This window comes from Lonchura striata, chromosome 2 (genome assembly GCF_050655825.1).
Source record: "Lonchura striata isolate lonStrDom1 chromosome 2, ASM5065582v1, whole genome shotgun sequence".
NCBI classification, from domain to species: domain Eukaryota; kingdom Metazoa; phylum Chordata; class Aves; order Passeriformes; family Estrildidae; genus Lonchura; species Lonchura striata.
In genome coordinates this window covers 32,774,736-32,795,269 of record NC_140704.1, presented here as the reverse complement: position 1 = coordinate 32,795,269, position 20,534 = coordinate 32,774,736, and the positions used below count along the sequence as shown (strand labels likewise).

The 20,534-nt window shown below is 37.3% G+C and overlaps 1 protein-coding gene across 8 annotated transcripts in view; it reads left to right on the top strand.

Moving 5' to 3' along the window:
* OSBPL3 (oxysterol binding protein like 3) overlaps positions 1-20,534 on the top strand; it is an 88,282-nt gene that overhangs the window by 46,734 nt on the left and 21,014 nt on the right. For 2 of the 8 annotated variants that reach the window (XM_085573139.1, XM_085573141.1), the window contains exons 4-16: positions 881-1,000; positions 1,185-1,238; positions 1,446-1,559; positions 2,298-2,468; positions 6,049-6,175; positions 6,981-7,084; positions 7,226-7,318; positions 7,930-8,086; positions 10,468-10,598; positions 13,288-13,395; positions 16,141-16,275; positions 16,926-17,019; positions 19,949-20,250. In XM_085573139.1, the coding sequence (XP_085429265.1) occupies positions 881-1,000; positions 1,185-1,238; positions 1,446-1,559; positions 2,298-2,468; positions 6,049-6,175; positions 6,981-7,084; positions 7,226-7,318; positions 7,930-8,086; positions 10,468-10,598; positions 13,288-13,395; positions 16,141-16,275; positions 16,926-17,019; positions 19,949-20,250 (1,710 nt within the window). The remainder of the gene's footprint in view (positions 1-880; positions 1,001-1,184; positions 1,239-1,445; positions 1,560-2,297; positions 2,469-6,048; positions 6,176-6,980; positions 7,085-7,225; positions 7,319-7,929; positions 8,087-10,467; positions 10,599-13,287; positions 13,396-16,140; positions 16,276-16,925; positions 17,020-19,948; positions 20,251-20,534) is intronic. The other 6 variants (XM_021538225.3, XM_021538224.3, XM_085573142.1 and 3 more) reach the window with 6 other exon arrangements.

Below are 20,534 nucleotides of genomic sequence, written 5' to 3'. Positions count from 1 at the left end.
GTATTAAAGTATTCTTTATCTTTTTCAAATATAAGAGGATGATACTAGCACATACCACTTCCTGTCAGTTATTTATAATTCTACATCTGCCAAATCCTGGCAATAAATAATTCATGAGATCTCTCATCAGAAACCTTGAAACTCATGTTACATTGTCATTCGTAGCTGTTCCATAAATAAAAGCTATAAAAATACTATGAGATTTAGACTATTCTCTGGTTTGCTGATGCAGGGTCTTTCATTTAAGAGTTCCTGGTGGTAAAAAAGAGATATTTGCTCTTAATTAGTTTTATCTGATGAGGAGCAACTTCTGTTTTTCTTGTAGTTTCCATTTATGTAATATTCCTCATAGTACTTCCCTGGCTTTTTATATTGTTGTTAGTTTAGTTTGATTTATTATTTTTACTTTAGGGAGGCTGCAATTTACACAAAACATTGAGGTACTGAGTATGGACAAAAGAGTTTTATAGAAAAAAGATCTTCATTTTTAGTGTCTTATTTTTTGCTTCATAATCTACAAAACCTATCCTTTTGACATAGGCTGTTTCTGTCTCTGATGACAGAAGGTTTTTGCTAAATTATGACTATGCTATGGTTATTCACTGTGTGTATATATGTGCAGGAAAAGATACATCTAAAATTCAATGAAGGATGATAAAATAAAAATTGTGTTTTGTTAAGTGGTATTGCTTCTATCAAAATTAAAAAGAACCTTATCTCTCCTATGATACATAACAAAGTGTGGACATGGAACCTTAGTTATATTTCAACATCAACTAGAATTTGTCTTTTTTTCTTATAGCCTTTTCCTTGTTGAATCTCTCTTAACAATTCAGTTATTTGGAAGAAATAAGATCTACATTTGGATTTTCTGTTTAAGCAGGACAGCTGGGAAATTGTAGAAGGACTCCGGGGAGCAATGAATTGTACCCAGGAGCCACAGAAGCAGGAGGGCTGCTTGCTGAAAAAGAGGAAGTGGCCTCTGAAAGGCTGGCATAAGGTAGGAAAGGAATGTGTATCTGAAAGCTTGAGTGGAACTTATTTGGTGTGGTTTTGTGACAAAAAGGTTACATAAAAGCAGAGAAATTGAAGGGGAGAGGATGTGTTTGGGCTATTTTTCTGTATGTGACTTTTTTTTTTGTTTGTATGTTGTTTGGTTATAATTCTCTACATTTCTGTTACAGAGATACTTCTTTTTGGACAGAGGCATCTTGAAGTATTCTAAATGCCGAGCTGATGTAAGTGATCTGAAACCCTTTAAGACCATTATAAAGTAACAAATATCCAAAATAACAAAAATTCCCTACTGTTGGCAATGAGAAATGAGTTTTCAGTTGTTCTAAACAGTAGGTTGGGAGGGGAAGAAATGCTGATTTCAGAAGGTAATATTGATCCTTTTGCTTTCATCTGTTGTGATTGTGATTTTACTTATTACTTTTTTGCAGATAGAGAGAGGAAAACTTCATGGCTGTATTGATGTTGGACTTTCTGTCATGTCTGTAAAGAAATCAACAAAATGTATAGATTTGGATACAGAGGAGCAGATATACCACCTGAAGGTAGGTCTTCAAGATTGTTATAACCTTGCTCCCAAAAGACTACCAGTAGCTGTGTAGATTTTTTTTTATAGAAAGAGGTTTGTCAGTTGCACTAATAACTTTTTAGTCTCATCAGATTCATTTTCACTTAATAACTGGAGAGGTCTTATTGCACTTTTTCAGGGCCCAGAATCAGTAATCCTGTTCTGAACAGAAACTTGGAAGATTCCTCATGTTTGGCAGTGCTTTTTTTTCATTTCTTGCACAAGTGCTTTTATTTTCAGTATCTTCTTTCTTGTCTTATCTATAAGAAGTGTTTTCCATGGTCAAGTGTGGGGATTTATATTTGTGGGATAAATTGTTTTGAAATACATCAACAAAATCAAATTTTTGCTTGTAATTAGTTCAACACTGGCCTAGCTTTAACTGTGGCAATTAAGAAATTACAAATGTGAGGGTCTTTATTCAAATTGTAAGGGTTTTTTTAATCTGTAAGTTGCTCTAGTATTGTGTTCTGCATTGGAAGGCATAATTACTAACTGTAGTTTCTTTTTTTCCCTGACTTTATCTTGTGATTGATCTTCTGTCATGCCTAAGCTCATACAGCGTGCATTTTGGTAGGAGTGTCCTTAGAAAAACTTTCCTGATACATTGCCGGTAAAGGTCAGCCAGGCTAGCTGTCTAATGAGCACAAAATACCATTATTTCTTTGTTTGTTATTTTGAATATGAATGTCATCAACCCTGAAATTTTGTGTAGGTGAAGTCTCAGGAGCTGTTTGATGAATGGGTAGCAAAACTTCGCCATCACAGGATGTACCGTCAGAATGAAATCTCCATGTTTCCTCACGACGCCAATAACATTTTCTTCCCTGTGTCTACTACTACAGACTCTGTCCCAGGTTTCTGTGATTCTACACCAGGTAGAAAGGTAATAGTTTTTCTTTATAAATAATGAGCTTCCATAAGGAATTAAATTAGTCTAAATTGTGTTCATTAAATAAAGAGCGTACTGGAAGTTTGTGGTGGCACTTATTATGATCTAAAATGTCAAAAGGAAAATTTATTGATTTACATCCAAGCAGTTTCATTTATGATGTTGTTAAATTTTTGGTAGTTTTTCACTATTTTAATCCAGCAAATTGTACTTCCACCATGAATTTCAAAACAGTATATTGAATTAGAATCGTCATAATTTTTGGGACCTATAAAAATATTTGTCTGGTATGTGCTGGTGAATATTAGTCACAGAAGAGTACTCAGCTAATTATTTTTTTTCCCTTTAGCATTTCGCTCTATATCCTTTAGCTTACAAACCCTGTCCCCTTTTACATGAATTAAGATGACTACTTAACAAAGGAGTGTGTAGGAATTATACAAGACGTCACTATTCTACAACAAATTAGATATACAAGGAATATATATTATACATATATTATATATAGAAGGAATTATAAACTAAGACCCCTCTTTATATTTTAAGTGAGGCAGAAGCATTATTTGGATCAATCCAAGGGCTATGCTGTGGGTGGATATGGGATCTGGATGGGTCCAGTCAGCAGTGTACTTCTCTTTTGGTACAGTCTGTGAATTAGTTTCACAAATGGCCTGACAAATGCTCAGCCCAACCCCATAAATGGCTTCTTTGCAGTTTAGTGGGAGATGGTGTGTGTTCTGTGCCACAGCCACTGTGCCTTCAGCTCTCTCTCAGTACATTGACTGGCTGACCTTCACCCAAAACAGCTCTTCTGCTCCAATGCAGAATCACTGGTCGCTTTTGAGAATTAAAAAAAAAAACCTGTTCTGTGCTATTACACCTGAGATGTATAGCTGTTTCTGTCAGCTCCAGCATGACTCCTAAGCAGCAATGCAGTCCTTGTTCTACTTCTATCCAAGGCTTGCTTTTCCCTGGTGTAGTAATTACTTTATGATCTGAGTAGGCTTGTTCCCAATACCCGCAGTTCCTCACTTTATCCTGTAACTGAGAATGAGTTTTAGCAAATGCAGACGTGTGTCTGAGCAGCTTTTTGCTCGTGTGGATGGGAGGGGGTCTGTGTGAGCGGGCAGCTGAAGGAACAGAAACTCTCCCTGCGGTAACAGAGCCGTGTGCGCGCATCCCGCGTGCCCGCAGCAGCTCCGCGCCTCTGACAGCCTGCTCTCCTCAGGCACTGGCTGCAAGGGAATGCCAAATCTGGCATTTAGTGGCCCTTTAGTTATTTTCTCCTGAAAGACAGCAGGGATAGAAATGGGGAAGAATATCAAGGGCAGAAGCTGGTGCCCCAAAAAAAACCCCCAAAAACCCAAACCAAAGAAACCTATGTGATCAGCATATCTGAAATCTGTGCTTACTGTCAGGAAACTAACCATTTCTTCTTTGGCATGAAAGACTTTAATTCAGACTATTAATCCAGATTTGTACTGCAAAGAAGCCCTACTTATTTTCATGTGAAAAATAGAAGGGGATAGTTCTTAAGCTGCAGTTAATCACCTTAGCTGTGCTCAAGCTAAATGGAAGTCTGCCAATTTACACCAGCCCTCGCTTAGTGTTAGTTGATATCACTCCAGCACTTAGGTTATTTTGAGAAATATATATCAAGTGAAATTTGAGTTGCGTTTTATGTGCTTTTAACAACATCCGATTGGTTTTCACTTTTTTTATTATGGTTGAGAGACAGGTGTAGGTATCTACACATGTTTATGTGGAATTCTTGCATTCTAAAGCTTAACTGTGCTGATCCAAAGCAAAACTATGAAAACTGGAGCTACACAAGCTCTGTCTTGTCTGCTTATTGGCAATCCCTACTTCCTTTTCTCTTCACGCTCATCTCACTTATGTATATGGAAAAGTTGGTTAGGTGAGGCAAATTTTTGAAGAGGTAAATGTGGAATTTGTTCACAAAATGCCAGTATAATTGCCCATCATTAAATTCAGTTTACTTGTGCTTTTTAGGTGCTGAGATTATTATTTGGATATATGTGTGTGTGTGTGTATATATATATATATCTAAATATGACTAAAGCTCGGACACCTTTATGTAGGAATAAGCCAACTAAGCTGCACTGATTAATTTAAAAACAAGTGTGCTCACTGATGCTTACTGCTATTGCATAGTGACACAATACCAAATGACATCTCATGGATGATGCATTTTATTTTACTCTGAAACTCAGGTTGGTGGTTATGCTGTAGACTTAAAAAGGCCAACTAAGAAAGCTGCAACTGATTGAGATATAGATGAAGTTTCTTATTAATAGATTTAAAATTAGTACTACTGGAGTTCTGATATAAGGTGGGCAGGAGTAGCTCACCTTATATTAGCTCTGCTCATAAGTAGCAAAGTTTGTAAATTGTATGCTTCAGAGAAGAGACAAACAATTTAGTCAGCTTTTCTCATAATCGTAAGTAAAATGCCTGTGTAATGGCACTAGGATGAAACAGTTTAAAACTGGTTATTAACAAGATGTTTACAAAACTTGTGATTTGTGTGTCTTCCTGATCTGGGTTTTATTGAAAATGAAAGGTTTAGTAAGATGTACAAATAATTAGGTATTTGAATGGCTATTATTACTAGCTACATCAGAGAAGAAACAGCATTATAGGCCACAATCAACCGGTAATAGTACTGGGTAAAAATTTCTTCCCGTTAGCACTTACGCAGAATTTCTCTCACCTCTTGGAGCATGTGATGATAGGCACTGCTGAAATTGAGCTAAGTGTGAAAATGTTTACTAAGGTGTTGTCAAAGGGCAGTCTTTACACAGATAAGGTATATGACCATCCCTGTATTAAGGCCTTTCGAGCCAAATCCATGCTGAAGTCATTCAACCTTGTGTAGAATTTTAAGTGACATCTAGTGTCAAAATTTTAAATGATATCTTGCTTTTACACTGAAAATTAGCATTTAAAAATGTGTGTGTTACATTTTAGTTACTTTTGGGGCTTCTTTGGGAAGCATGGAGGAGGAACCTCTTCAGCTATGGTACCTTAATTCTTTTACACAATTACTAGGTTAGAAGAGACCTTCAAGACCATTGAGTCCAACCCAGCCCTAACACCTCAACTAAACCACAGCATCAAGTACCACATCCAGTCTTTTGTTAAACACATCCAGGGATGTGCAGAGGATGTGCAGACAATTCCAGTACTTTATCTATCACTCTTTCTGTAAAACACTTTCCTAATATCCAGCCTATATTTCCCTTGGCACAACTTGACTGTGTTGATTTAATTTATGCAGAAATTTTCCCTTCCTCAAAATTTAGTTTTCAGCAAATTTTTATGATTCCTTGAGTTTTTCTACTGCTTGTGGACAGCAGTTACATTAGTTATCTTGCCATCATGCTCAATGTCTGTATACCTAGGCTAGATCATACACTTTTTTCCCCTCCATGTAATTGATGCCTTCAGTCCTTGTCCATGATCATGGTCCTTAACTGCTGGTTTTCAGAATTTGTGCAGACAACATTAAATTATTGTGTGTTAATACTTCACTTGTTCTTGTTTGGAACAGGCAGGCAGCTTGACCAAACAGAGTTCAATGTCAACTGGAGGTAATTTGTCGTTTTCTTTTTCGAGTAATGAGTCCAGGATTTCATCTTGGCTACAGTCTTCTGAAGACATGGAAAAATGCTCAAGAGGTAGTTATATTTGAAGAAAATTGAAAGTAGCCTAATATTTCCCCTAGTTTTTCCTTAACAATGGGAGTATTGTACACCTAGTAGTCATTTCTGTTAGAATTTTCTCTGAAAGTGGAGGAAGGAAAGATGTGGTTGTTGATTAAGTGGTTAGTCACTTTTTTGCAGAAGAACTAGTAATTTTGGATGTGGGGGTATCAATTGTGGGCAGCTCTTCAAGGAACCAATACATTTCAGTACATTTTCTTTTATATGAGTACATCATGTTCAGTAGTAAGATTTGAACATCCTTGGGCTGGAAAAAGGGAAGCATCCAAAACCTAGTAACTAAAAAAATATGAAGTCTTTGTGCTTCAAAGTCACCTTCTGTTCTGCTGTCATACTTTCCTAAGAGCAGGAAGATCTTTCTCATGTTGGCAATGTCTATGTGATATTTATTTATTAAATTTCTACCTACTAGTGAGCTTCATCTCAAATTCAGAGGAACCTCACCTCTAGGTGTGAATGTACAATTGAGTGTTGATGCCTGTGGCATTGTTACCCTCACCATGAGGACCTCTGACAAATCTCAAACTGCAGAAATTATCACGTTTTTCTCATTTTTCTGCATCCATCTAGGAAAAGATATCACGATCATTATACACACCACATAGATGCATTTCAATATTTTGAATTTAAACTTGACTATAGATTTTATCCAATAACTTATGCTAGCTGCAATCAAAATAGGACTAACCTACGAAGAAAGAAAACTGTCAGTGTGTCTGTTACTTTAGGGCAACTGAAAATACTCTCTTGTTCCAAACAGACCTCTCCAACTGTCACACATATTTACTGGAAATGAACCAGCTGTTACAGAGCATGGATGTTCTTCACAGGACATATTCAGCGCCTGCCATAAATGCTATGCAGGTTTGTTGTTTAAAAACAAAACCAAAAACTGATTTCCCTTACAATTGCAAAAAACAACCCCAAATCCTAAAGAATCAAGGTGTTTCTTAGTGTTGTTAGATTTATGGCTGTCTATTTTTTTTGTCCATGTGTTGTTCAAAGGTGGGACCTTTTGAAAGCCCAAAGAAGGAAAAGAGAACACACAGGAGGTGGCGATCCAGAGTTGTTGGGAAAGAAGCCAAAGGAATGTTACAGGTAACTTCAGTCCTTTCAGACCCCACCTTCCTCCAAACCTTAGTTATTGATCACTTCTTGGCATGACCAGCTAATGAAATATCAATCCTTTTTAAGTAGAGTCCTGTGTTAGCTCATTTTAAGTGTAATATATCAGACAAAACACAAATGTGGTGTCATTGATATCTGCAATAGAATCTGTCCTGCTATCTTCAGGACACTGGCCATGTTTTTTACCCGTTTTCAGTCTTCTCTAATTTGTTGGGTTTTTTTTGTTTGGGTTTTTTTTTTTTTATGATTACAGATTTTTGAAAATTCCCTAGATAGTTTTATGCACATTTGCATCCAGAGGCCATGTGATTAGATACTTATAAGTGGGGGGAAATAACCTAGCATGTGTAACAGCTCTCAATGGGCTTGGTTTTTTGAGTTTGGCAATTTCCCATTATGGCGCCTTGGGCAAAGTTTTATCTCTGGTTTCATTTGCCAGGTGTCATCCATTCAAAGCTTATTGATAATTGACAGTAATTTTCTTCATTTTTGATGTCTCCAACATGGAATCCAGGTGGGTACAATAAAACAAAATTTTCTTTTGTTTGTAAAATCATCAAAAATTCCTATCCTACTTACAGGTGCCTTCAGTATTTTCTGCCCCTATGAGACTGCATGCTTCCAATCCAAATCTATCTACGATAGATTTTGTAGAGGAGAAAAATTACTCTGATGGCTCCGAAACATCATCAGAATTTACTAAAATGCAGGAGGACTTATTTCATGTTGCACATAAAGGTAAATGAAATTGTCTTTTATAGATGATTTTATATCATCCCAGTTTAGATAATGATATGACTTCTGAGAATGCTTCCTGTTTATTGTTTAGAAAACACCCTTCCTTTAATTTCCTTGAGGAATTGCAGATGTTGAGATCTTGAGTCATTTGAAGGTGACTTAATCACCACTTTTTACAGGTTTTATTTAATAGAGAACTGCACCTTGTTTTATGTGTTTAAAGCCTAGATTGTTTTATTTGTTGCCAAAAGGAAAAATACCTAAAATCAATTACTAGAAATACAGCAGACTTTACTCTCTTGTGTTTGCACGCATATTTGTGCATGTGGGCACATTTATGTTTCTATGTTCTGTATGCTTCCCTGTAGTTTGGAGTCAACATTTGTTGGTGATGCAAGGGTTGCTATGGTAGTAACCTATTTTTAGTGAATACAGAAGAGTAAATCATGCAAAGCAGCCAGAGGGGGAGCTTGACTAGAAATATTTCTTCCCTCAAAATCATTTTTCATTAGCAGCACTTTGTTCCATCACCCATGCACCAGAAACATTTTTATTGTTTAAGTGATCTTAGTGAGGGAGGCACTTAAGCATTTATGGCTGAAAGGCTTTTGGGATTATTGGCTTTGTCCCCTTTGTCACACGATAATGGTTGATGGTATCTATAAACATTCTCTGCTTGCTGCTCCCCCTTGGTGCTGATGTATCTTGATTCTGTTATGTAAGGAATGTATGTAAGTAGTAAACTTCATAAAGCCAATTATAGTGAAAACTGACGTATGTTTTCCAAAAGAAGAAAAGAAGTGAGCAAGGGATGTAGAGGGAAAAGCTGCTGTTAAGCAGAGCAAAGAAATCAGCTACTCAAGATCATCTTACTGGAGTTGTCCATGACTGAAGTTTTGCTTAGATTGATCCACACATTTGAAGGGACAATTAACTTTGTTCTAATGACTTCAGAATCATTTTACTAAAAGGAGAAAGAATTTTTCTCTAAATTTATTTCATAGCACCCCCCTTCCAAGAAAGAGAAAACTTGTGTCACCTCTGATACAAATTGAATAAAATGCAACATCAGTCATTTAGTAGGCAATAGTTCTTGAAAAGTTAAGTTAGTATACAAAATATTAAATGTCATTGAAGGTCACTGAAGATTCTGGTCATGTTATCAACATATAAAAGAAAGCCTAACAGAACAGAGCACAGTGGATATATTTCCCTCCGCACCCTGTGATACTGTTAAAAATTTCTTTGGATAGTGTAAGAATTAGCTTCGGTAATGGTTTGCAGTGTTGGTATATACCTTAAGAATAACTTTTCAGAAGACTAAATTAGGTTACATAACTACTCAGTGAAATTATGAAGATTCAGGTTAACTCAGAGTGGTTGATTAGGAGAGAGAAGTATTGGGAATTTCTTGTTGTTTGCCCTTTTCATGCATCCATGCTCAGATTTTCTATCTTCATTTCCTTGCTAATGGATTCATTTTTGCATTGGCAAGTCTCATGACTATATTGCAGGGCTTGATTAGGTCCTCAGAAGTCCTCTAACACTACAGTTAGATGAATGTTGAAATCCCACTCAGACAAATACTGCTCAAATAAATTTTTATTCTTTGTGATAAAAGAGAAAATGTGATGTCGTAGTGCTAAAAAAAAAATTCTAAAAGTGCATTTCCCCTATAAAACCCCCTGTAGTGATTTTAAAATTGCGTGATCTGTTGTCTGATTTAAATGTATTGGGCTGGTGATAGTGCCTCAGGAAGAAGGAGAAGTAGCAGCATAGCATGCATATCATTCTGGATCTGACCCTTTGAGTCACTAAATCATCTAACAAGCTGAAATTTCTCTACTACAGAGAGAAAGAGATAACAAAACACAACACCACAGTCGACTTGCTTGTAGCGAAACTACTAACCCTATAGCTGTAGCACAATATGTGTTATAGCTGCCTTTTTTTTGATTATTTTTTTTTCCTGTTTAATTTTCTTTTCCTTTCGTCTCGTCTTTTTCCCTACTGGAATTTATAGAGGAATATGGAATAGAGTCATGACCATCTGAAGATTCAAGCTAATTGGGAAACAAAAGCAAGTGAAGAGCAGATGTGGTTAGTTAGCTTTGTTGCCATCTGTCACAAATAATCAGAGTAATTTTGACTGTGGCTAATATAGTCAACATAATAGCCTTCACCATAAAGATGATCCTACAAACAATCTACCCTATAACCTTGATTAATATTACTTGTTTTTAGTAACTCTGCTGGATCTCTCAACCTAAATTCTTGTTTCTGTCACCATAAATGATGTTTTATTGGAGTTTTATGTAATTGGTGTGTATACAATAGGTTGCTTCTGTTTTTAACTGTCACTTTTTATGAACTGGTTCTAGTTTACTTCACCTTGAGGTCAGCTTTCAGCACCATATCTACAGAGAGAGAAAAGCTGAAGCAGATGCTGGAGTACGATGCATCCTCATCTCCATCTGCACAAATAGTGGGCTTGAAGAATGCCTTAACATCTGTAAGTGACATGCTGAAGCCCACCAAGCTTCATGGTCATCAGATACTACTTTTAAATTTTAGGGGAATTAATTTCTGTTTCTTTAGTGTCAGCTGTGTGCCAAAATTTGCAGAATTTAATCATAATAAGTTATTATAGAGCGTGTTTTTCAGAGACTTTGCTAAATGTTAAAGGTCAAATCATTGGAGTTTGATAGATTGATTTAGGTATGTAGTCTAATCTGTATCATTTGAAATTAAGAATCAGAGGGCTGCTCTGTGACTGAGTCCAGTTTCTTTCTGAACATGCTACTACTTCCTTCTGATGGGTTTCAGGTTTTCTTTTCCTTTTCTTTATCTAAACAGCACTCAAATATTCATTGTATGGCTTGGCATAAAACAAAGGTGAGGGTGGCTGAATGCACTCAGCTGTCCTTTCTAATGCACTAGACCTTCACCAAGACACTGCAAAGCAAATTCAAGTACAACTTGTTTATATTGACTTCCAAACTCAATTATCTCTCAGTCTTCCAAAAGCAGCAATGGAGCTATTAGGGCAGAGTTCTAAAGGACAAAAGATTGTGCTCTTTAAAAAGGTGGGGGTTTGGTTGGTGTCCTTTATGTAATTGGTAGACACCAGAGCTTTTCAACTTGATCATGTTTAAAAATGACAACCAAACTGATCTGATTCCAGAGCAAAGAGAGCAATCACTACCACGGCCTTAAAATTATAGTGTTTATTTTAAACACATCAGAGGTGCAGGAGACTCTCTGGCACTGATAAGTCTGATGTAGACCATCTTAGAATTATTTAGGTATGAAAACTTCCCTTTGCTTTACAAAAGCTGCATGTGATTACACTTTCTAAGAGTGTGACATGCCTCTTTGCCTGGACCTGTAGAGGCTGCGATGTCTCCACAGTGTTTAGAGAAATTTGAAGCCTGTTGCATAATAACTGTACTTGTTCACTTGCACTTCTTCTGTTTTTAGCTTTCAGATGTTCCACTTCTGATATTTGAATAGGTGACTTTTATTTTTTCAGTGTTATTTGTCTACCATTTTATATCAGAAAATCAATTTTAAGGTCGCTGAATTTAGTAAACACTCAGCTTAGCATGAATTATTTTGTTTTCTGGGCAGTGAAATGTGATTGTCCATCTTCATCCTGTATGTGTCGTAAAAATAATTCTGTTAGGTATTATCTGGTTCTTAATTAGTCTTGCAGCCCATCTAGAAGTCGTCTGTGAACCTTGGCTTTTTCAGCAAGGTAATCACCTATGAGGGCTCTTCTTAATCTGGAGGTCTTTAATGTCATGCCAACAAAAATTTTCTCACCCTGAACAGCGGAGATCCTGTAGGAGAATGGAATGAGCTTCCTTTGAAGACATTTCAAAGCATGGATATGATAAACTTGACATATTTTTTAGACTTCCTTGCAAGGTGTCTGGTGTTAATGACTTTGGCTTAGTGTTTGTTGTTGTTCATTTTAGTTTGTTTTCTGTACAGAGGAATGGGAAAAAAAAATCACTCACAGGTTGAAAGCTAGCAAACATTAGTCTGTTTTTCTCCCATCAGCCTGGCAGTGGAAGAAAATTGAGCAGATTTAAAGTGGATAAGCCACCACAAAACTAGCATATCTGCCTCTGCTTCTCCCTCATTAAGATAGTATCCTTGACCTACATGCATTCTAAGAAAAGGAAATAAAAAATGGGAAAAGATACAATATTTCTCATTTGTGGGGAGGAATAAGACAGCAGGAAGAAGAAAATATTTTGTAGCAAATAATGAAAATGAGAAGTTGTCATTACAGGAGAGCTATTTTGCACTTGCGTGATGAGGATTTAACACAGGGCCGAGCATTTGACACAGTAGGGATATGTATATCTTTTTGGCAAATTCAGACAACATATAGGTAAATCCAGAAATAAGTTCTCCATCATCACATTGAGCTTATTGGCTTTCCTGCACCCAAGAGAATTTTCAAAACAAATTAGTGCCAAAAGCAGGAGCATTTGTGGGATAAAGTGGATATGTAAACAGCAGGGTTCTCCACATCCTAGTATTGATTCAGATCACTAAAATGGGATGTAAGTCTTCAGTATAGTTCCAAAATTAATAACCCAATCTTTTATTTCAGAGACATTTTAATTCCAGGGTTAGGCTCTCTTTCTACAAGTATGCTCTAATTGACATCTGTCTATCAGATGCACTCAAAATTAGTAAATAACATGTAAAAACATGAGTTTGCAGAAGAGGCTTTTTATTCGGACCATTGTCATTATAGTCTGATAGGACACAAATTGTACCTGTTACCCATGTGATTTTGTCTTGTTTTTCTATCAAAGGGAACTGCCAGTATGGGAAAATCAAATGGTTTTTCATGTGGCAATAACTAACATTGGGAAAGGCTTTGTTGAAGATGGGGGTTTAGGAAGGGAGCTGGAAAAGAAAAATATCCCTGCCATCTTTGACTTTTTTCATCCACTGATGTCTCTGCTTCCTCACACTGGGAAGAAACAGTTTTAATTTGACAGATAAGGAGTAAGGTTTGAAGAATTTGTAATAAAGGATTTGCTGAACCAGTAAAAAAAGGATGTGGTGGTGTTTTATACTACACTTTAAAAAGTCTTTTCCCCTTTTTATACAATAAAGTCACATTTGAGTTAGTTGAGAGAACTTTATATCCCCAATATTTTTGTTAAATATTCCAGGCAATAGCACAAAACACAGATCTTAAAGACCGGTTACGCAGAATACATGCCGAATCTAAGATCATTGATTCAGCATCTAATGCAAAATCAAGCCCAGATTTGGTGAAGGTGGGTATGGATTTCCTCTTTCAGTGATGTTCTGTTCCTCCAGCCCCTACATCTAGACAGTGCTGCATAGCTGCCTCTTGTCCTGTTCTCCATGTCTCCCCTGTGGTGTGGTGTGTTAGCCAAGCCAGTCTGCTTTCCTGGTTGTGAGTCATTTCTGGTGATGCATTGTGTGATATTTGATTTCAAAGACTTTCCTTGTGAGCAGGTTTCCTGAGCATACCTTCCATTGCTTCTTGCTACTGTTTCCTGGTGTTCTCCCTTGCCTGCTTCTTGTTCAGCATGTACAGAGCTGCCACCTTGTCACCCTCTGCCACTCTTTCTCTTGCCCTTTTAGTCCTTTGTTAAGTTATGTAGATCTTTTGTCACCCATCTGTTAGCCCAGAATGTTGGCTACTAGTGTGAATCATGTAAGGTTTAGAACAATTACCAGACATTTCCATGAAAGGATCAAAGTTAATAGGACATACAAGAGCCCTTTCAGCCATTCAGTTGTCTTTGTGTGAAGCCAGGGACTTTGCTATATCCAGTTAGCTGGTTTGAGATTCCACTGATGTTCAGACAGTTTTTTGGCTCGCTGCAGAATGCATGTGAATATGGTGTAAGTATAGGTCATAAGATGTAGGTGTTAATGGTGTCAGTGAGGGAAACCGAAACTGTGTTATTTGTGATAGATTTTCCTAAATGTTAACTCATACAGAAACCTCTTGTAGTGTGCTTGTAGTATAAATCTTTCATTAGAACTTGAGTGCATGTAGTGCTGGGACTTTTATTTTTAAAGACAGTTTAGTCATTCCAGAACAGATTCCATCTGTTCACTTCTGGTTCAGTTCTGGTGCAGTGGAGCTGTGTTTTGGTCATATTTAGCTGTTCAGTTTTGGGTTTTTTCCTTTAGGTAGTTGATCATTCTGATGCTTTTTGCTTTAAAACCCACAAGAATTTGAACAGCCCTTAAACTGCTATCCAGAAAAGCATTAATGCATTGTTACTGAGTTTCAGGAGTTATTTTCTTTTTTAGTGGAGGTCCTTGCAATGACAATGGATTCTTTCTGAAACTTGTGCTATGTGCTATACACACACAAAGTGACACACATGACAAAAATAGCTTTCAGAAGGTCCTTTGGAGGTTGCATTCACAAATTCCCTCTGGCATGGCTTGGGATGGAATCTAAGGATGGAATCGCTTGTACTGGAGAAGCTTCATTTTAAGACTGTGTGAGGACTATGATACAGTAATGCTGCTTTGAGGAAGACAAGGCCACTGCACAAAACTTGTCACTAAATGATACATTGGGTGCTGTCAGCCACCTGTGAAAATTGAAGCAGTATAAAATAGTATCTCAAGCCTTTGCATAAGTTTTGTTTGTCTATTGGGTAATTTAATTGTAGTTCATCATGCCAAAGTGGGAATATTGAACAAGAAAAACTGAAGCTTATATGTTAGATATAAAAACCTGATGCTCTTTTATGAGTTTTTCCTGCTCACTTTCCTTCTCAGATTCAAAATAGTATTGGAAATAATCCCAGTAGCAATGTTTATGTGTAAGGTTTTTTTTTTTTAAACTTGCAGGCTAATGTAACTGCCTTTTTCTATGAGGGACAATGTTGAGTTAATCTTTTATCCGTGCTGTAAAAGGAGGGGTTTTTCAAGTCTTTTGTAGAGCAGTTTATTTTGTTTCCTTGTCACCAGTATCAGTGTGTACTGAATAACAATCCATACGACAGCAAAACCTACCAACAGAAAAGCTTTGAAAGAAGGTTTGTCAGCTTGATTCTGGGCTTGTCATGTTGTTCATGATGTTGTTCTGAAAATAAAATACTATAATTCCTGAAAAATTATGATGTGGAAGTCATGGTTATAAGCTAGTAAAACACCTCATGCAGAAAATCTTGAGAGCAGCTAATACACTCATTTGGGCCAGTATAGCTCATTTCCTTTTCATGGAGTTGTCAGGGAAAACCGTAGCAAAGAGCTCCTCCAACTTCTTTACTGCCACCACAGAATGAGAAGTCTCACTGGTCACCCCACCTTTGCCAGGCCACCTCTTGGAGTTCTGCTTACACCAATGATCTGTAGTGCTTCCATAGGAGGGACTACCAAGATCCCTGTGGCAGTCAAGTGTGTCTCCAGCAGCAAAAGCAATTCCAATTATATGGCTTTAATGATATGTTGGTTTTGGGTAACATGGAGATATCTCAGGTGTGGATATGAAGGAGTGATTTCCAAAGAATAGCATAGAAAATTGGTGAAGAAAAAGAGCTAGGAAAACATACTATTATAAAGAAAGCAACTTTACCCCTCTGAATTTTGTAGACTACTCTATGGCAGGCTTTGCATTAAGCAAGGCTTGAGCAGGAAAAGATTAATTAATTTGCTAAGATCAGGAAGGAATGTGAATCTAGGGTGTAATATAAAGAGATGGGAGTTTTGTTCTTTTGTGGGCTTTTTGATTATCCACTTGGATATACCTGGCTAAGTCATTCAAATAGCAAAGCACTTTTATATGCAGCACCTTAGGTGATTTACTGAATATGCATTGCTTTATTTTCCTTCTTTTTCCTTCCCTTTGGTCTGTTTTACTTCAGTTTTAAATCCCACTTCAAAACACATGCTATCCTTCATGTAAATTGAGAGGAGCATGTGCAATTTTCTCCCAGTGTTTTACAGCCCCTAAAGTTAGGAGTCTGTGGAATTGCATGTTGTTTGTACTACTGTGCCACTCAAAACTTTTTTTTTCTTTTAAACAGGAAAATTCAAGAGAGGAAGGCAGAGGTCTGGTTCACCAGGTTTCCAATGAAAGCAGACTGTCTATCGCTGACTCTCTCACAGAATTTTTTGATGCACAGGAAGTCCTGCTGTCTGCTAGTTCTTCAGAAAATGAGGTCTGAGCAAGATTGACATCCTTCAGATGTATTTTCTTATCTGCTTATTGACAGACAATCTTTTTGAGCACTAACTGTACATCAGAAGACTGCCAGAAAATTTAAATTTTCAAAACATTTAGAAATTAATATGCCATTTATATTTATTTGTTGTCATTGTCTCTTCACTGTAAAGGGTAGCAAGTATTATGAAGAAGTCTTACATAAACAGAGAGGGAGAAGGCAATTAAGTAGCTCGTATGCAGACATTGTAGTCTGCCTTGAGTCATTATGCAGGTGCCCAGGGAATTGCACAAAAATACCACAAAAATACTTCTTCATACCTGTCCTTGTGGTACCTGTAAGTCCCTTGAGGCTGGTGTCATGCATATTGCAATTTATTAGATCTTTGGGTTCCATAGAAACTTTGGCTTTTGATATAAGGAAAGCCTTAGTTGTGAGGCCAAGGAGAGGAAGCATGTCTCCACTCAAGTTAAAATTTCAATTTCAGCCATCTGTCCCAAACTCAATTGTGTGTCCTTAGGAAAGACATCTTACACCATTCAATTATATTAAAACAATAATTGCAGCTGAAAGTATTGATGTCCACGTGCATTTGGGGTTATTTTAATGAGTGGTGTATCTTGCTTTTTTCCCCACCCCACACTCAGGTATCAGATGATGACTCATATGTAAGTGATATCAGTGATAATGTGTCAGAAGATAACCTTAGCAATGACATAGAGAATGAAAGACAAACTTTAGGTAAGTTCAGTGGGTTTTTTATGCCATGTTTTGAGAATTTTGTTTCTGTTTGTTTGGGATATTTTTTTCTTCTCTTACTAGATAATTTGATATTATGGGTTTTGAGATGTGGAAAGCCTGTTTTTTGCTGTATAGACTGAGATTGGTTTGGAACAGCAGATTTTAGCTAATCTGCTTATCTGGGCACTGTTGATTAAGCAGGATGGTGGTTCTTTATCATCAGGGAAACACCTCTTTTCTTGACTTCATTTTTTAAAAAAAGTTCTGCTTTCATTTTTTCAAAAAGCTTTTTTTTTCTTGTCACACTGGTTTTTTCAGTCTGCAATTTAGCAACGGCTTTCAAAATTCCTACTGTTTTAGCAGAACTCAGTGTTTAAAGGAATATGAGAATAATTACTCACTGGCACCTCTGGTGCATGACCATAAGAATTTCTTTCTTGCATGTATTAATCATGATAGTGTTGTTAGTACCTATGCTAATTTGTCCTTCTAGAAAGAGACTCAAAAAAAGGAGAATTGGTTGTTATAACCTAATTGGCTTTGTGCCTTCAACTCATTTTAGCTAACCACAATGTTCTTCTCAGTCTAACAATATATTTTTATTTTCAAAAATGCTGAACAGTGATTTCTCACTAGAAGCTGTTTCTTTATAATCTCCAAGAACCAGCAGATTCCTATGAACTTGGGTAGTTTGATATGTATTCTGTAACAGTTCAAGATTAAGAATTTTTAATTCTTTCCTTTAAGATAGGAAAGCATACAAATGAATTTATCTCATGATCTGGACCTTAGAAAGCTGTATTAATGTGGCAGTTCATTTTTTTTTTTTTATCAAAGCCTGTCACTGAAGCTTTTCAGTATGAGAAGCACCTCTGCATGCTTCTGGTACCTGCTATTTCTGTGCTTTGGGCAGCCTGCCACTGCCATTAATAGAAAAGTGGATGTCGTTTTCCTACAGGGCTTTAGCTGCACCATAAACTGTGAGATTATGACAAAATCCTCTGGCCACTGTAATGTAGAAGGTCAGATCAGATGCTGAAAATGGTCCAGTTTGGCTTCAAAAGTCATTGACTCTAACTGGAGGTCAGATGTCTAAACCTCCTGTGGCATTCATCCTGTCTGTCACAGCTCTTACAAACCAGAACTGGCTTAGCCTTTCGTAATGGGGACTAGGCAAACTTCAATACTCAGATGCCAGATTTTCTAAGCAATGAAGTTCTTGCTCTACTCTGTTTTTTAAGCAGTTTACCTCAATCAATGGTCTGGTCCAGAATATGTAAATGAGCCAATTGGTATCCTGTTTTTAATCATAAACTGTCAAAAAGACATAGCCAAATCCCATTTCTGGGATTAAACAAGGATAAGGTTTTGTATTACCTCATTCCTGAGTTATCTAACATCCTTTTCGGCCTCTTCTGATATTAAATAAATTCTTCCAATAGGGAAGTATAAAAGTCAGCTCCTTAGCACTCAACTGCATTAATTGTTTCGGGTAGATTTTTGGACTCATAGTGCCCATGCCATTTTTAAGCAAAAAGAAAGATACAGGCAAGGGGCTGCAAATAGTTCACTTAACCTTGTTAGACTAACTCAGTCATATGAGGAATTAGGACTTCTAGTTTGCCAGTGGCAGGAAAGATGGAAACTCCTTCCTCAAAATTCTGAGGATACTGATTACCCTTTAAATGTTCCACGTGAGGCATGGGCTGGGAAGCATGGCAGGCATGGGGAAGTTTGTCCTTGTCACCTGTCACTGCTGTAAGCACTGCTGATGCAGTGCTTATGTCAGTGGCAGAGAAGAGGAAGCACTGGTTAAGTGCATTTAAGGGCAGGGATTCTTCAGGCATTTGTAGCACAGAAAGAGATAGAAGGAATTAAACCCCAGTGTGGGTTTAATTCCTTCGAGACAGAGCTGTGTGAGGAAAGCCAAAAAAGGACAGGGGTTGGCAGACTGAGGGCTATGCCCGAGAGTCTCCAAATAGTAACTGATCCCAAGGCAGGAGCTTCCTAGGTGCTCCTGAGGATGTGGAAAGATAAAATATGTTCTTGTAGTGATAAACACATTCCTCTCTGAAACTAAAGTGATGTACAGCTATGCAATATAATCACTTGAGACTAGTGCCTGTTGTGGAAGCTTGTAGCTCTATTTGGATTTTGCTACAAATCCTGTCATGGCACACTTAGAGCTATTTATCCTGTTCTAAGTGCTTTGATATAAGAACACAGACTTCAGATATTCATGTCAAGGACTCTTCACTTGAGTCTTTTTTTTTTTTCCATCTTCAGCAAACCCATAGATCTAAAGTTGCTTCAGCTTTTCCAACCTTAAAACACGTCAGTTTTCCATCAATATATGGTCATATCTCAAAGTAACATCGCTAAGTTTAAATGCTATGGGGAGCAATGCGGAAAAGCCTGAATGTAAATTCGTGGTACAGTAGGTGGTAGGAGTATGCAAAGGAGGAAAAGATCAGTAGGAGTAGTTATTATTCTTGCATCTGTAAGTTACATCTTGCCTTCTGAGATGTGTCAACTTAATTGAAGCTCTGTCAAGGAAGGAGGTTTTATGTCCCCTAAACAGATAGGAATCCATCTCTGTTACAAATAAAATAGTTATAATATTTACTCTTTCAAATTCAGTGGAAAGTCTGAGCCTTTTCTTACAGATTTTAAGGGAAAAGAAGGTAATTTTTATGCATCTCTTGTACTTGGCATTTTACTTCCGTTAATGTACATAAAATGTGATTCTTAATTTTGTCATTTTTATAACAGGCTATGCTCAAACCACAAGTGAAATACTTAAGTGATTCGTGGGTGGAAGGAAGTTTTGACAGAAGGAAAGATGGTTGCATTTTAATGTATGTTTGCAAAGGGGGATGAAACTAAGAAAATGTGAATTTAATTGTTCTGCCACTTCCTTCCTTTTCAGATTGTATTTCTGAAAGCGGAATTGGATGCAATTCTAAACGGAGAACGTGTTTACCAGCACCATGTCCTAACACAAGTAACATCAGCCTGTGGAATATCCTGAGGAATAACATAGGAAAGGATCTCTCCAAGGTGGCCATGCCCGTTGAGTTGAACGAGCCGCTGAACACGCTGCAGCGCCTCTGCGAGGAGCTGGAGTACAGCGAGCTCCTGGACAAAGCAGCGCACACACCAAACCCCTGCGAGCGCATGGTAAATACCCGACTCCCAATACTCAGGAACATGCAACAGAATCAGAATAGAGTAAGCATGAAAGCAGTGCTGAAGAAGTAGAGATGTTCTATTCCGTTGTTTTGTGTCTCTCAGCTGAGAGGCACTCTCCAAATGTCTGTACATACTCATACAGCCATTATTTTTGACTCTTCTGTTCCATTTCTGTTGCTTTTTCAGAAAGGCTCTCTCTCCTCAAGTACCTTGCTGTTCTGCAAGTTTAAACAAAAAAGGAGCTTATTTCTGTTTTGCAGCTTTTGCTGTCCAATATTAAAAAATTACATCAAAAAGGGAGGAGGGGATTAAACTTAGTTCCC